Source organism: Microcebus murinus, chromosome 2 (assembly GCF_040939455.1).
Source record: "Microcebus murinus isolate Inina chromosome 2, M.murinus_Inina_mat1.0, whole genome shotgun sequence".
Classification (NCBI taxonomy): Eukaryota; Metazoa; Chordata; class Mammalia; order Primates; family Cheirogaleidae; genus Microcebus; species Microcebus murinus.
In genome coordinates this window covers 109,545,446-109,563,342 of record NC_134105.1, presented here as the reverse complement: position 1 = coordinate 109,563,342, position 17,897 = coordinate 109,545,446, and the positions used below count along the sequence as shown (strand labels likewise).

Below are 17,897 nucleotides of genomic sequence, written 5' to 3'. Positions count from 1 at the left end.
CTAACTCTGTCACCCAGGTTAAAGTGCAGTAGCCTATCATAGCTCACTACAATCTCAAACTCCCAGGCTCAAACAATCCTCCTGCCTCAGCCTCCCAAGAAGCTGGGACTACAGGTGTGCACTACCATGCCCAGCTAATGTTTCTATTTTTTGTACAAACAGGGTCTTGCTATGTTGCTCAGACTGGTCTTGAACTCCTGAGCTCAAGAGATCCTCCTGCCTCTGCTTCCCAAAGTGCTAGGATAACAGGTGTAGCCACCATGCCCGGCCTTGAACTTATGCTACAAACGTTATTGAGTGATCATGGTCCAGGCAGTCTTCCTTGGTGTCAAAGATATAACAGGGTGGGGGTGGCCAATTATTTTCCAAAGTTGGCCACAAAATATCTACCATCCCTTCTGCTCTTCTATAATGTGATCTTCTCACTTCGCCACCAAGTAGTAGAGTCTATTTCCCTTTCTCTTGAATTTATGTGGGCTTATAACTCCTTCAGTCAACAGAGAATGGAAGTAATGCTATGTGAATTCTGAGGGTGACATGCAGCCTCTGCTTGGTATGCTGGAACACTCCCAGTTGGAGCCTTTCAAGTCTGACTACCCTAAGACCACCAGGATTTGAGGCCCTGGTAGGCACTCCAGTGGCAGTCTTAGTCTTCAAGTCATCCCAGCCCAGGCACCAGACATGTGAACAATGAAACTTCCAGATAATTCTAGCCCCCAAATGTCAGGCTACTCAAGCTTTCAAATCTCCCCAGTTGAGGTCTGGACATCATGGAGCAGAGACAAGCCATCCAGTCCAAATTCCTGACCCATAGATTAAAGGAATCTAACAAAATTATTGTTTTAAGCTACTAAGATTTAGAATAGGGTCAGGCATGGTGGCTCACACCTGTAATCCTAGCACTCTGGGAGGCCGAGGCGGGTGGATCACTCAAAGTCAGGAGTTCGAAACCAGCCTGAGCAAGAGCAAGACCCCATCTCTACTATAAATAGAAAGAAATTAATTGGCCAACTAAAAATATATAGAAAAAATTAGTTGGGCATGGTGTTGCATGCCTGTAGTCCCAGCTACTCGGGAGGCTGAAGCAGAAGGATTGCTTGAGCCCAGGAGTTTGAGGTTGCTGTGAGCTATGCTGATGCCACAGCACTCTAACCAGGGCAACAGAGTGAGATTCTGCCTCAAAAAAAAAAAAAAAAAAAAAAAGATTTAGAATACTCTGTTATACAATAGGAACCAGAACACTGACCTTGTGTATCCCATAGTCAATGAAGGAAAACAGGCATCAAGGAAGGTAAATAAGTGCAGTGGTAGGGAGGAATTTAGATAGGGGCATGTACTAGTTATTTATCCATCATCTCTCACCTCCAAGTCCATCTTCTATAGTCTATAATGCAAATTATTAATAGAATTCCCAGCTGGTTTCATTTTTAGATCCTGTCAGTAGGAGATACTAGAAGGATGCTGGAAGATAGAAGGGGTTTTCTTCATTCCTCTATGATTTTTACCCTAGCAGTGACACTTCACTCCAGGGTCCAGATTCCTTCAGTCTATCGATCCCCCACCTCATCAGGTGTGCTGGACATGAGCATCAGCCAGGCAGTACCCCTCCTCAGAAGTATGTGCGCATCAAAAGCACAGGAACCCTCCACCAAGTTCCCAGGTCTGGTAACCCCAGCCTATTCCCTTGGATTCCCTAAGCCCTGTCTATAAGTTGATCTCTTACAGAGATATTACTCATAATTCAAAATCAATATTTCTATTTCTGATATGAAATTATTTATTCATTCATTAGACTACTGAAACATAACTATAAAATTATTTGTATCCATTTTTGGTAAGAAATTTATTGTGTCACTGCCATACCAGAAGAAGGATATATAGTCCTAGAATCTTTTAACCCACCAATGTAGTCCAATAACCTCACCTAATTTTAAGTATTACCAGACTACAAAATAAAATGAATCTGTGTAAAGATTTTGCCAATGAATCACATTATTACCTGTACAGAATTGGTTATTGATGTCCCAAATGTCTGACTCCCAAGGCATCAAATCCAAATCGAAATCAAGATGATCAAAATTGTTTTCCTATAGGTTTCAAATCAGCAAAACAATATTAAAAGAATAAAAATATATACATCTTAAAATCAAACTATCAGACACAATTTGTCATAAGTACTATTACCCAACCTAGCAAAAAAAATTTTCTAAGTCCATTGGTTCATTTGAGAATACATCTTGGATAGCGTAGAGATAAATAATTCAGTTATTTGAAGTACAGCAGTAAAACTAAGAAAGTAATAATGAATTCAATATCTAAAAGATTCAGTTGCCTTCATTCTTTTCCAGAAGAAGAGACCATTACAGAAGTCACAAAATGTGTCTTTTATCATAAAGAAAATCCCGAAAAATAAACTTTCCCATTGCCTTTAAGGGAAACAAATCAAAGCAAATGGCAATTCACAACATCATCTCTATGTATAATAGAAAGAATTTAGATATATGCAAAAGACATGCAGGAATTATAAAGAGAGTAATTCTCACAGGGTAATTTTCTTCTTTTTTCTACTGTTCTGTGCCTTTTAAATTTCTAAAATTTTTATCAAAAAATAATATTTTTTAATCCTAAAAGATAAAACTAACTTTCTCAAACAAAAGTCAACAAACCTCTTAAAAACTTCTTAATTTTTTTACTTAAACATAAGCATATTCTGGACCATCTGGATGACCCCCTTATACTATTAATATATTAGTTATATATTAATATGTAATATTTATTCATTAATATTTAGGTAATAAAGAACTATCACATGATTTAAGAGCCCTCGTGTGAGTTGAAGATCAAGAAAGTATCAAACAATACAATTTTAAATTAAATGTCTGGGATTACAGAAACAAGAACCAGAAGTTGCATAAACAATGCAATAAAGTATGCATAAACAATACAACAAAGTCAAAAGGCAGTCAATGTTAACTTAGTATCACAAATGCTAAAACAGCAACAATAAGGAAAGGCTTTGGCAAAAAGTAAAAATTTATCTAGTAAGTGTTGACAACCATTTGTTAATAATTTCTAGAACAGTATTAGCATTTCAAAATGACTATTATGTGGTTTATTTTTATCTAGAATGTAATAGAAGTAGAGAAGGGAAGATGTTTTCTTATCGTACTGAGTAAATACTACTACAAGGTATAGAAAGAAAATGTGTGGAAGTTCACATAAAAAAAACACTTAAATCATGAAAGAGCTGTTTTTTAAAAAAATCAATGTCCTTCACTTTTTTCTCTTATTTGAATCTACACATTGAAAAATTAAGCAGCCTGTACTTTCAGCAACCAAAAAACACTTTAAACTTTCTTACTCTAAGTAAATTTACCAATGCTGCTTGCTTGAGTTCTAGCAATGCTTATAAATATGGGCATGATCTACTTCAGGGAGCTTCTGGCTCAATCTTCAGCCAAAAAAGCCAAATATCTTTTACAGCATAAGAATTTAATCTGGTTGGAAATCTAACAGACCCATTTTATGCAAAGTAAAACATACTGATCCTTATATACTCTGGTTCTTCAATGATTTATCATGGAAAATTCTACCTCAGTGTAGAAGGATGACACCAGGCCTCTCAGAGATCATGTTACACTAGAAAAACTAAGGAAATGAAAGACTAAGTGGCTTGCATAAAGTATTATAACAAAATGTTAGTTAAGGGGGACCATATTCTCCTGAATCTTTCAAATTTAACACACTGTTTCTTGATACAGTTTAAAACAAACTCGATTTTAGGAACTAGAGGTTATGAAAGAATATCAGTTGCTTAGTCAAAGAGTCAATATTAAAAGCCAGCTTAATCAACAGGCTACATTCTAAAGGATCTCACAGAGTAAATGAAAACATTAAAATCGCCTGCACTGATTTAAAAAAAAAATCATGGATATCACTCTCTTCTATTGATTCATAGTAAAACAACTGCTAAATCATTTTAGAGAAAGACCTGAAACTCCCTAAGGAAGCATTTCATATTTTTATGCTCTAGTTAAAAAGGGCTTAAAATAAGGCCAGGCGTGGTGGCTCACGCCTGTAATCCTAGCTCTCTGGGAGGCCGAGGCGGCCGGATTGCTCAAGGTCAGGAGTTCAAAACCAGCCTGAGCAAGAGTGAGACCCCGTCTCTACTATAAATAGAAAGAAATTAATTGGCCAACTGATATGTATATAAAAAATTAGCCGGGCATGGTGGCACATGCCTGTAGTCCCAGCTACTCGGGAGGCTGAGGCAGAAGGATCGCTCGAGCCCAGGAGTTTGAGGTTGCTGTGAGCTAGCCTGACGCCACGGCACTCACTCTAGCCTGGACAACAAAGCGAGACTCTGTCTCAAAAAAAAAAAAAAAAAAAAAAAGGGCTTAAAATAAGTGATAAATATTAAATCTAAATGATAAATTACTCTAATTGACAAACTACTCTGCTCACTTGAATTACTTCACAAGTGAAACAGCACCTCATCCATTAAAGAATGAGGCAAAATAACAGTCCAAAGATCGAACAGCTTCATATATACTAATCAAGAAAAGAAAAAAAAGAAAATCTAAGATATTTCTGAGGACTGAGTGTTATAATAATAACTTTCACACAGACCTCTAACCAATTAAAGGCAAAAAGTAAGAATATACCTATTTTAAGAGCTTTCTACACTAGAATACATAATGTTTAGAAAGGAAGTTAGTAATGACCGGACATGGTGGTGGAGCATGCCTGAAATCCTAGCACTCTGGGAGTCCAAGGTGGGAGGATTGCTTGAGGTCAGGAGTTCAACACCAGCCTGAGCAAAAGCAAGACCCTGTCTCTACTAAAAATAGAAAAAACTAGCCAGTTGTAGCATGCACCTGTAGTATCAGCTACTCAGAAGGCTGTGCCAGGAGTTTGAGGTTACTGTGAGCTAGGATGACACCAAGGCGCTCTAGCACGGGTGACAGAGCAAGACTCTGTCTCAAAATAAATAAAAATAAAAAAGAAGTTGGTAAGTTCTAATTGACTAGGTCCATGACTCATATACACCCCTTAACATCATATCTTTCCCTTGTTCAGCAAAGTATCTGTAAAAACCAAAAAGTAGGCAATTAAATGACTTTTCTTAAAAAATCGCCCACCCCTGGGGCCAAAGGTGGGCTTAGAATACAAGTCTTCTCACACCAAGACCAATGCAATTTCTACTGTCCTACATTTACTGACTACAAAATGGCTACTAACTATCATACTTACTGCTAAAAGTTATTTGAATTTAAATTACTAGCCTAAACCTGTTGTCCTGAAACTTTGTTGCAATAATTAGGGTAAAGATTAAATATCACATTTCAATATTTCTCCTCTAGTAAATACTTACATAAGTTTCATTTGCTGCATCCAATTGCAGCTCCTCAGTGTCTGTGAAATAACCAAGTTCAGCAAACAGGGTAGAATCTTTGGACAAAAGGAAAGAAGAGAAATTAACTGTCAATTCAATGATAAGACAAAAAGACTACCTATAACAGCTCTACTGGGGCTTCTTATTAGCCATTACTATTATTAATAAACTCTAGCAGTATGAATGACAAGCAATTCAAAGCTCATTGCTATTTTGTGTTGTTTTCCACATAATTTTTATCTTTTGAACTGAATTCTTACACAGGGATCAAAAAACGTTTTATGTCATATGTCATGTTGAACTAATTGGTAGTGACTTTCTAGAACATTACTAATAAGAATTTGATGCTACATCTGAGCTCAGCATGAAAAAGTAATGTGGCTGATAAGCAATGATGATGGGAGAGCACTATGGACAGTATACTTGTACTATGTATGCCATACATCCGTTAAGGGTGCAACCAATTTTCTGTCTAGACAACAAAGGACTCACTCATCTAAACCATCAAATTCATTTTAGCAAATCTACCTAGAGTCCAACTTCCTAAGAAGGCCATTACCAACCAAGAAATAGATGGACACAGAAAAACATTCTTTAATAAATTAGACTGAAAACTTTTTGTAGAGCAAAGTCAAAGACCTGACAAAGCCTATGAAGGCTGATTACAGTAAAATCTGTAAAGTTTCTATTTTCTCTAACGCTTTCAAAACTTCAAGCATCTTGAAGAGTTTTCCAAATCTAGGTCCTCCTTTGTACTCTCTATCTATTATCATATCACTGAAACTGCTCTGATTATTTCCTCACTGCACATGTTTAGAAACTACACTGCCAGTCTTTAACTTGGTCAATGACAGAAACATTTCAACAACCTTAAGACAAAGTAGTACAGGGCAAAAAACTTTACATGTAGTAATAATGAAAGGTTACTCAGATGACTCTCGGAAAAGGATACCTTAAACTCAGCTAGAGATCCAAAAACCATGTAAGTAGATGAACTGTGGCTAGATACCTTATATATAGGCTGAAAGTCCCTGAAAGAGTTCCCTATGTTGGCTCTTTCATTTTTTTCCTCCCATTTTTTCTTGAACCTGCTCCAACTGAACTCCCCTATCCACACATACAACAATTATTAATGTCACTAATGACCTCCATATTGCTAAATTCAATGGTATATTAAGTCCTCATCTTACTTGACCTATCAACAGCATTTAACACAGTTGATTGCTTCATGTTAATTGAAGTATTTTCTTGACTTCCAAAATACCACACTTACCTGGCTTTCCGCCCACCTCACTGGTTGACCCTACCTTGCTATTTCCTCCTCAACTCCTAACATTAAATTGTCCCTGGGCTCAGCATAAACTTTCCTATCTCCTCTACTCCCTTTCTAAGCTCAGCTGAGTTCATGGCTTTAAATAGCAACTATGTGCCAAAGATTCCCAAATATATATCTTCAGCCCATACTTCAAGATGCATGCACATACTGAGTACTGACATCTCTCAGTTGTTTAAAAGGCATCTCAACACATCCAGAACTGAGCTCCTGATCACCCCCCACCAAACCTCCTACTGCTTTGTCCTCATTTCAATTTTCTCAGTTGCTCACACCAAAAAAAACCTTGGGATCATTGTTTATTTCTCTTCCTCACTCTTCTTATTCACGATATCAGCAAATTCTGTCAGATGTCTTCAAAATAAATATCCGTAATCTGGCTTCCTACTTTTCCTCCCATTCTTCATTCTCTTCTTGTGGGGGCGCCTTGATGGAGCCTCGGCGGCGTCTCCGTGGCACAACAAGAAAAGAGTTCCCCCGCCCCTTCGTGTGAAGTAGGGTGAGGCAATTAGCAAACAGCACACATCTGTTTATACTCATACCTCCGGTTATCTCTTGGGTTGTGAAGAAAGGCAAACGGGAGGTGGGATGCGCAGGGATCGCGCAGAATACAAAGAAAATTAATCACTTCAAAGGTCAGCTCATGACCAGCACGTGATTAGTTTGTGCGTTGCTAGGGCCCTTTGGGGGGGGGGATAAAAGGCACCCCGCAATTCAGGTCGGGGTCCTTGCCTGCAAAAGTGGCCACTGCGTTGGTGCTCTGGGGCTTGGACCCTGGCTAGCCAGAAAATAAACCTCCTCTTGTGTGATTGCATCCTCAATGTCTCTGCTTTTCTGTCCGGTGGGGCTGTGGAAGGTCGGTCCCTAACATTCTCATCTCTTTCCCTTCTTTTCCTCCCAACATGGAGATGTCAGCTTTCAAGGAAGCAGAGCAATGAAGGTGATGAGGTTTTATACACAGTCATCTACAGCAATGTGTCTCATATCCAAAGAAATGGGACGGTGCAGGAGGGGGTGTTGCCAAGCAGAGGTGGCGGCATGCCCTAGCCATCAATGAAATGTGAAGGGGGAACAGAGTGGCAGGTAGAAGAGGCAGCATAAGTAATTAGGAGAGTGATTACACTGAACAAATATGTTAACTGATTTAGCAAACAATTAAATATATCTAAAATAATTGGAGTCACATTTCTCACTGTCTGAGAAAGGATTTAAGAACATAGAAAGGGAGAAAACTAAAAGAACCCTAAGATGTTGGATTAGAATCAGAAGTATTAGTAAATGAAGTCGTTTTAAAAATATAAATATATGTGTATATATACACATACACATATAGCTAAATTAACAGTCATAGATGTTTGTATATTATGTATTATACAGATGTTTGTACAGATGTGTACATATACATACATATACTTCCTAGTTCTGTCTGCTAAGAGGTCCTATCAGCAATGACATCCCTGTAGCAATGAAAATGCTAGGTGCCCAGATCTTGGATAACACCAACCTTCACTAAACAGAAGTCCACTAAACAGGGCTCATCAGAGAAATGATTGATTCCAGGGCTGAGGCCAGGAAAGTGCAAAATAAGCTGGGAAAATCTTGCCAGAAAATGAAGGAAATTCTCAGCAAATGATAGGAACAGATCAAAAGAACAAAGGTATCAATATGAATGGACTCTCAGTGGTCAAATCTGGGAAACTCTGAGCATCAAAATAAAATAAGAGTATCAGATTACAACCCACTGAATCAAATGAATCATGAAAGAAGTCCATCATGAAAGAAAGACAGCTTCTTCTCCGGGAAAACACCAAATGGCGGATGACGCCGGTGCAGCGGGAGGGCCCGGAGGCCCCGGGGGCCCTGGAATGGGAGGCCACGGCGGCTTCCGTGGAGGCTTCGGCAGCGGCATTCGTGGCCGTGGTCGCGGCCGTGGTCGGGGCCGGGGCCGAGGTCGCGGAGCTCGCGGAGGCAAGGCCGAGGACAAGGAGTGGATGCCCGTGACCAAGCTGGGCCGCCTGGTTAAGGACATGAAGATCAAATCCCTGGAGGAGATCTATCTGTTCTCCTTGCCTATCAAGGAGTCTGAGATCATTGATTTTTTCCTGGGAGCGTCTCTCAAAGATGAGGTTTTGAAGATCATGCCAGTGCAAAAGCAGACCCGCGCTGGCCAGCGGACCAGGTTCAAGGCGTTTGTTGCCATCGGGGACTACAATGGCCACGTTGGTCTAGGTGTCAAGTGCTCCAAGGAGGTAGCCACTGCCATCCGAGGGGCCATCATCCTGGCCAAGCTCTCCATAGTCCCCGTGCGGAGAGGTTACTGGGGGAACAAGATCGGCAAGCCCCACACTGTTCCTTGCAAGGTGACAGGCCGCTGTGGCTCTGTGCTGGTGCGTCTCATCCCTGCCCCAGAGGAACTGGCATTGTCTCAGCCCCTGTGCCCAAGAAGCTGCTGATGATGGCTGGTATCGATGACTGCTACACTTCTGCCAGGGGCTGCACTGCCACCCTGGGCAACTTCGCAAAGGCCACCTTCGATGCCATCTCCAAGACCTATAGCTATCTGACTCCTGACCTTTGGAAAGAGACAGTATTCACCAAGTCTCCCTACCAGGAATTCACCGACCATCTTGTCAAGACCCACACCAGAGTCTCTGTGCAGAGGACCCAGGCTCCAGCTGTGGCTACCACATAGCATTTTTATATGAGAAAAATAAAGTGAAATTAAGTCTGTTAAAAAAAAAAAAAAAAGAAAGAAAGACAAAAAGAAGGCTCTTTCTTACAGTATAATGTCAATTAATAAATGTAGACAGAATGACAGGTACAGACAGTGAAAGTTAATATAGGCAGGAGTTATCAATGAGGCTAGGGGCTGGTGACTGGAGGTTTAATAAGAACAGGACATTGGTATCATATCAGATTATCTCCCCCAAAATAGTAATAAAATACAAAAGGGAAAACAGTGGCTTTACAGTGGAGAAACTTGGAAGATATTAACTTGACCATGTGATCAAGGTGAACATCACCTTGAGATGGATCAACATAGTATGCCTCCAAAATGTGATGCATGGGGAAGAGCACAGCATCATTTCCCTGGCATCCCTGCCCTGGATGCATGGCCCGAGTCTGGTCATGAGGAAACAGTGGACAGACCCTGATATAGGATCATCTTACAGAATAAAGGATTTACATTCTTTAAGACTGTCAAGGACATGAGAAATAGGAAAAGACTAAGGAACTGTTCCAGATTGAAGGACACTGATGAGACATTATAAGTAAAAGCAAGGTGTGTTTGCAGGTAGGATCCTAGACTAGAAAAGAGAAAGAGCCATTACTAAGACAGATGGAAAACTTTGAATGGTGTCTTTGAATTGGATGGTAGTGTTGTATCAATGTTTATTTCCTGACTGGCAGGAGTTTATGGTAGTAATACAGGGAAGTACTAAGTACTCTTGTTGGGGGAGGATGGGTAAGAGTATATACTGTGGTATTTAAGGGTGATGAGTTAACACATGTCTCTCTAAAGAAAGAAAGAAAGAAAGAAAGAGAGAGAGAGAGAGAGAGAGTGAGAGAGAGAGAGAGAGAGAGAGAGAGAAAGAGAAATGGGGCAAATGCAGTAAAATATAATAATTAAGGAGTCTGTGTGAAGGACATGCCAGAGTCCTTTGTACTAGTCTTACAGCTTTTCTGTAGGTTTGAAACTATTTCAAAATAGAAACTATATGTGTGGGTCACTCTCAAACACCAATGCCTCAACCACCAGTGCCGCCTCTTGCTCACCAAACTCCAGCCAAAGGAGAAAGGGGGTAAGTAAGGAGACTCCAGCCAAAGGAGAAAGGGGGTAAGTAAGGAGGTCTTTATAGCATGGCTCCTACAAAGCAGACTGCCGGCAAATCCACCGGTGGTAAAGCACCCAGGAAGCAACTGGCTACAAAAGCCGCTGGCAAGAATGCACCCTCTACTGGAGGGGTGAAGAAACCTCATCGCTACAGGCCTGGTACAGTGGCACTCCATGAAATTAGACGTTATCAGAAGTCCGCTGAACTTCTACTGAACTGATTTGCAAACTTCCTTTCCAGTGTCTGGTGAGAGAAACTGCTCAGATCTGCGCTTCCAGAGCACAGCTCTTGGTGCTTTGCAGGAGGCAAGTGAGGCCTATCTGGTTGGCCTTTTTGAAGACACCAATCTGTGTGCTAGCCATGCCAAACATGTAACAATTATGCCAAAAGACAGCCAGCAAGCACACCGCATACGTGGAGAACATGCTTAAGAATCCACTATGATGGGAAAACATTTCATTCTCAAAAAAAAGATTCTCTTCTTCCTGTTATTGGTAGTTCTGAACATTAAATATTTTTTCCCCAATGGGGTCAAAAGGTACCTAACTAGATGATTTTAAGTGGAAAAATAGGGGACAGAAATCAGGTACTGGCGGTTCCATTTTCCAGGTACTTCCATTTTCATTTGTGTGTGAATTTTTAATATAAATGTGGGGATGTGAAGGATTAATGCAAGTCAAATGTTTCAGTGAACAAATTTCAGCAGTTCAACTTCATAACAATGATAAATAAACCTGTTAAATTTTTCTGGGATAAAAACTATATGTGTGTATATGTAGGGGTGGGTGTGTACATGTAGGGGTGGGTGTGTACATCCATAATCCAACCACTTCTCATTACCACCACTACTACCATTATAACTCATGAGGATTGCTACAGAAAACTCTAAATAGTCTCCCTGCTTCTGCCATTGCTCCCCTTTCAGTCTATTTTCAACAGAGTAGCTAAAGTGAGACCATAAAAACAAATGATGTTACTGGGAATCAAAATTCACATAGTGGGAGAAGAGAAATACAAGAATATAATGCAAGGTGAGAAAGAACTCTGTGATGTTGGCTTTGAAATCCAGGTATTAATATGAATTCATGCTTTTTAAAAATAAGTATCTCCTTGTTCTTAAGAAACACATGGTGAAGTGTTTAGGAGTTTCATATTATCTGCAGACAACTTTCAGATGGTAAAAAAAGAGAGAAGTATGGGTAATACTGAGAAACAAAGTGAGTGTGACAGGATGTTAACAGTTGGTAAATCTAGTTAAGGAAAATATGAATTATTGATGTACTAATCTCTCAACTTTTCTGTGATTAAAAAAATGAAGGTATTATCAAAATATACTTGTATATTTATAGAATACTCCGAAAGAACCCATTAAGAAACTAGTAGCACTAGTTATCCCAAAAGTATCTCTAAAACTGTTGCCTACTCCTGTATCTTTTTTATCAATTCCACACTATTAATATTTAGATTCCCCTCAACAACAGCTATTATTTTTAGTTTGTTCAGCAAAATTTCCCACCTCACCTCCACCTTGCCCATTTATTTATTCATTTACTCCTTATGAGTTTAATAAGATGAGAAATGTCTATTGGGTTTAGCAATGTGGAAATCAGTGGTGACCTCGGAAACAGTAGTTTCAGTGGAGTGGATTCAAGAGACGAGCAAAGAGGAAGCAGAGTCAGTGAACACAGACTTTTTAAAAAAAGAATTCTGCTGTAAAATAAAGAAAAGACGTGCAGTAGCAGTGAGAGGTGAAGTAACATCATAAGAGAGATTGGGGAGTTTTTTCTTGTTCTCTTTTTTTTTTACTCTAGATAGAATATTATCTTGATATAGATACAGTCTTCTAAGAGAAGTAACTACATGATTGTTTACTGACAGCGATGATCTAGTAGAGAGGGAAAAATGATAATGCAGGAAACAGAAGGAAGAATAGGTTGAGCAATATTTTTGAGTAAAGAAGGAGGGATCTAAAGCACACATGGAAGGACTGGCTCTAGCTATGAGTAAGAGGCCATTCATTCTCGGCAACAAGAGAGAAGGCAGAAGTTCTCTTCTGAGTCAAAAAATGGGAGAGTAGATGTTGGAGGTTTGAAGACAGAAGAAACTATAAAACAATCATCAGAATGGGAGAGTGAAAGGACCAGGGAAATATGACTGCCTTGGCAATACTTAAAGTGAGATGAGTCAGCATGATTGAATTTTTTTTTCCAGCCACATTCAGCTAGTGCAGGCCCAGAGTGGACAGAATTGGATTCAACTAGTGTGGTGATTTATCCAAGAGAGCCCTACAAGAGATGGGCAGGGATAGTAAGGGTGTAAGCAAGGGAATGGTAACCATGATTGTCCATGGTATTTAAACTGGATAAGGGGGAAGTGACAAAATGAAGGGAACGAGAAACAGTAGAAAAATGGCAAAATCTCAGTAGGATTGAAGGACTACTGGAAGTGGAATACTAAAGGAGTGAGCTGGTAAGACAGGAGATGAGATGTTACAAAGTGAGGTGTTGTTGGTAATGACAAGACTTAGGCTTATGATCAGGGGAGTAAATGGCCAAGACAGAGTGAAAGGCAAGATCACTAGTGGAGAAGAGGTCCAAGAAATGAGAGGTCAGAGTTCCTGAAGGATCTTCTCTGAGGATACTGAAATCATTCAAGAATCATGATGGAAGTAGTGTTGGAGAAAGTGACAGTAAGCTAGTAGCTAAAAATATTTTAAAAATTGAGGGAGAGTGACCCAAAATCAGCAGATGACTAAGACAGGGAAAGACGGAGGATGGCATATTGTGACAAAATGAGAGATTTAAATCTAGATATTTTTAGGGAGGAGAATGGGAGAATGATCTGGAAGTAGCAGTGAAAGACAAGGAAAACACCTATTCCACCTTCAGAGGCTCTGTGGTAAAAAGGTTCTGGGAATAAAAATAGGCACCACTCACCAGGGCTTTAGGGAAAGTTGTGTCACCTAGAGAGTGCCAGGTTTTGCTTAGTGGTAGAAGGTGACGAGAACCTTCACATAAGAGAATGAAGATATAAAAGAAACCACAGTGACAGATGAAAGCTTCTGGTCTTGGTACATATATCTTATGTGGAGGGAAAAAAGGTAGCTTTTGCACAAACACAAGCAAGAAAGGGAAAGAGAGAAAGCGAGGGAGAGACAAGGGGAAAATATACAAATGGCAAATAAGTATATGAAAATATTCTCAACATTATCATGTCGTCAGAGAATTACAAATTAAAACAACAATAAGCTATCACTATACACCTATTAGAATGGCTAAAATCCAAAGTACTGGCAACACCAAAAGCTAGTAAAGATGTGGAGCAACAGGAATATTCCTTCACTGCTGGTGGGAGTGCAAAACAGTACAGCTACTTTGGAAAACAGTCTGGCAGTTTCTTATAAAACATAATCTCACCATACAATCCAGTAATTGTGCTCCTTTATATTTATCCAAATGATCTGAAAACTTATGTCTACACAAAAACCTGCACCCAAATGTCTATAGCAGCTTTATATATAAGTGCCAAAACTTGGAAGCAACCAAGATATCTTTCACTAGGTAAATGGATAAGCAAACTGTGCTGTGTACTAAATTGTGTCCCCTCAAATTCATATGTTGAAGTCCTGACCCCCAATATGACTCTATCCAGAGATAGGGTCCTTAGGAGGTAATTAAGGTTAAAAGAGGTCATAAGAGTGGGTCTCTAATCCAATAGATCTGTGGCTTAATAAGAAGATTGTCTCTCTCAATGCCATGAGAAGACACAGCAAGAAGGCAGACACCGCAAGTCAGGAAGAGAGCACTTACCAGAATCTGAGCATGCTAGCATCCTGATCTTGAACTCTATGGTATTTTCTTATGGACCCCTATGTTTGGCCTATGTATAGCAGCCACTCATACACTGAGGATGTGGAACATCCACAGAATTTAATACTATTCAATGCTAAAAAGAAATGAGCTATCAAGACATGAAAAGATATGGAGGGACCTTAAAAGTGTATTGCTAAGTGAAAGAAGCCAATTCAAAAGGCCATAAAATGTATGATTCCAAATATATGACATTCTGAAAAAGCAAAACTACAGAGAAAGTGAAAAGATCAGTAGTTACCTGGGGGCTTGGGAGGTGGGAGGGAGGAATGAATAGGTGGAACATAGGGGATTTTTAGGAAAATAAAACTATTCTGTATGATACTATAATGATGGATACATGTCATTATACATTTGTCAAAACCCACAAAATGCCCAACAAAGTGAGCCTTAATGTAAGCTATGGACTTTAGTTAATAACAGTATAATAATACTGGCTTATTGATTGTAACAAATGTATCACACTAATGCAAGTGTTACCAATAGGGGAAACTGGGGTGGGGAGGTGGCTGGTATATGGAACTCTCTATTTACTATTTGCTCAATCACTGTGTAAATCTAAAACTGAACTAAAAAAAATAAGACCATTAAGTATTGAAAATAATTATGGGAAATTCAAATTTGAGTGTCCATAAAGTTTTGTTGGAACACAGCCATGCTTACTTGTTTATATTGTTTATGGTGGCTTTTGTACTTCAAGAGCAGACTTGAGTAGGTATAACAAAGACCATGTTATCACAGAGCCTAAGATATTTACTATCTGGACCTTTACAGAAAATGTTTCCAGACATCTACTCTAAATTTCATTACCCAAGTTAAAAAGAAAAAGAAAAGTACATCCCTCAGTCTTCTCTGAGCTGATTACTGTATTTAAATTATTAAAAGTTGTTTAAATCACAATAAGTACTAATTACATAATCTGATCTTTTAAATTTAACTGGATAGCTTCTAATATTAAAAACCAAAAACCGGCCAGGCGCGATGGCTCATGCCTGTAATCCTAGCACTCTGGGAGGCTGAGGTGGGCAGAGTGCTCAAGGTCAGGAGTTCGAAACCAGCCTGAGCAAGAGCGAGACCCCGTCTCTACCATAAATAGAAAGAATATATAGAGAAAAAATTAGCCAGGCATGGTGGCACATGCCTGTAGTCCCAGCTACTCAGGAGGCTGAGGCAGTAGGATTGCTTGAGCCCAGGAGTTTGAGGTTGCTGTGAGCTAGGCTGACGCCATGGCACTCACTCTAGCCTGGGCCACAAAGTGAGACTCTGTCTCAAAAAAAAACCAAGTAAATCAGTGAAGTACCTTAACACCCAACAGCAACTCCCAGAGAAAGAAACACTAGCAGACGGTAAGTAGTGTTTCACTCTAGTGCCTACAAAATTGATCCTATTTACTGAACACCTAAGGAATCAAAATTAAAGTGTTGTTCAACTAAGAGAAGATTGTTAACAGTTGGAAAAGGGAAACCTGGAAAACAATAGGAAATGAACACTTTAAGTGACTGACAGGGCAGGATACCTGAGAGAGGTGATTCAGTGAACTGACTGCAAAGAACTGAACGCTCTGTTAAAGAACATTAAGACTAGGAATCAAATGATCAGATTATTCAGGAAAATGCAGCCTGGGCATCAGAAGACAAAATATAATAATGCTATGAAGAAGTGCTCCACAGTTATAGTTTAAGAACTATCATGAAAATACAAAAAGTTAACTAGTTGAGAAAACAAATCATAACTACCCAATACACTGAAGTAGACTTGTTCATAACTAGGGATTTTAGGAAGAATCAATTCTACAGAAATAACTTAGGAAAACATTACAGAACAGAGATTAGGGGGAACAGGCTTTGCAAGTAGACAAAACTGGTTCTGATCCAACTTCTGCCACTTACTAGCTCTAAGACTGAATACAAATTCTCTCTCAGCCTCAGTTTCCTCGTCTGTAAAGTAACAGTAACATATTGGACTGTTGAGAGAATGAAATAAAATAATGCATGTGAAGAGCTTAGCAGGATGCCTGATACAAAGTGCTAAATAAATGGTAACTGTTACTAATATATTTGGCTTGGTAAAATACACTGCGAATGGAAAGTCTAAAGTCTTTCCAGCAACTCTTAGAAAACCTGCCTAAGGGATTGAAATAAATCTCCAATAGAATATAATTTTAGAGAACTTCGGCCCTTTAAAAATTAAATGAGTACTTCATTCAATAAATGGAGTTGAGATTCCACTCACAATACTAAGAATGCTGGTCCAAGAGAGAAAAGTAAATATCAGTCTGGTTTCCCCCCAAATTTCAAAGCTGGTGAATGGTGTAGGCTCACTAGGGGACCCACTGGGGGACCTACACAATCCCAAATTCATACATTGAATTGAAGAACAATGTTAGTACTATATCCTGCAATCAAAGAGGAAATAAAAGTTTCCTCTAAATACTTAGATGACAAAGCTTTTCCACTCTCAATTCCAATACATGCCACTCCACACTTACTGATCACCAAAACAACCAAACGAAATATCCTTAACGGGAAAATTCAGAGTTACATCTGGAGAGCACTCAGGATTAAATGTTTGTAAGAGTAAGGTCGAGGTAATCATGGACCGCAGGTCAGGTACTTGGGTTCTTTGCTTCTCTGCCAAAATGGACATCAGCCGTTTAAGGTGGAAGCTGCGAGATGAGGATTTTTTTGTACACATCCACATTCTCTCATATACAACGAACACACACACCTAAAGGCACTCCAGTGCGATCACCGCCCATATCCCACATTCAGAAGGTAGCCTGTAGCCTTTCTGGTGGTCAAAGCCCTCCTACCCTAAGCCTCTTAAAGACGTCCACTTTTCGCCCCACTGAAAGATCACCAAGGGGAACAGTGGGGGGCAAAAAACGATAGTAATTCCAACTAGACAACATTTTCCTCTCGCTGAGGCCAGAACAGAAGCCGAACAGTTCGGCGGCTCTTCCAGGAGGACGGATGCGAGCGACTAGTAGCCTCATTCCCCAGGAAGCGTTCGTCCACACCTGTCATCGAAAGTGGGCGGAAGTAGGAAGAAACCCTTAGACGCGAAGCCGAGCCACCTCAATACATTATCAAATCCCACTCACCCCAGTCTTCATCCGGCTTGTGAGAGAGTCCAAGGCTAAAAGGTGACTCCATGGTGCCGGCAATACAAGCCGGCTCCCCCATAACGCAAGTTCCCCTGCCCTGGAACTCGGTGAATAATACCAGGGACGGTGGCTGCTTGCGGACAAAACACCTTGAAACGCTGACGAGACGGTGGCCGAATAAAGACAAACTACTGCTACTGCACGAGGGACCTATGCAAGCTACAGAACGTCAGCGACTGAGCTAACTGAAATAGATCCCTGAGTAAATATTTCCCTTTTGGAGTTTCCAGCGCTTTCTGTCCCGCTGTTTAAGGGGATGAGGGGAAAAGACACACAAACACCGCTTCGGTTAAACAAA

The 17,897-nt window shown here is 39.9% G+C and overlaps 1 protein-coding gene and 2 pseudogenes across 1 annotated transcript in view; 2 read left to right on the top strand and 1 right to left on the bottom strand.

Annotated features, from left to right (window-relative positions):
• Positions 1-17,693, bottom strand: part of ATF6 (activating transcription factor 6) — a 200,497-nt gene extending 182,804 nt beyond the window's left edge. Inside the window, exons 1-3 of the mRNA XM_012768611.2 lie at positions 17,537-17,693; positions 5,375-5,451; positions 2,000-2,087 (exon numbers count right to left, since the gene is read on the bottom strand). Coding sequence (XP_012624065.1) covers positions 2,000-2,087; positions 5,375-5,451; positions 17,537-17,618 — 247 coding nt within the window. The 5' untranslated portion in view covers positions 17,619-17,693. The remainder of the gene's footprint in view (positions 1-1,999; positions 2,088-5,374; positions 5,452-17,536) is intronic.
• Positions 8,517-9,457, top strand: LOC105882347 (small ribosomal subunit protein uS5 pseudogene; annotated as a pseudogene).
• On the top strand, positions 10,590-11,064 carry LOC142869590 (histone H3.3A-like; annotated as a pseudogene).
• Positions 17,694-17,897: the final 204 nt, after the last annotated feature.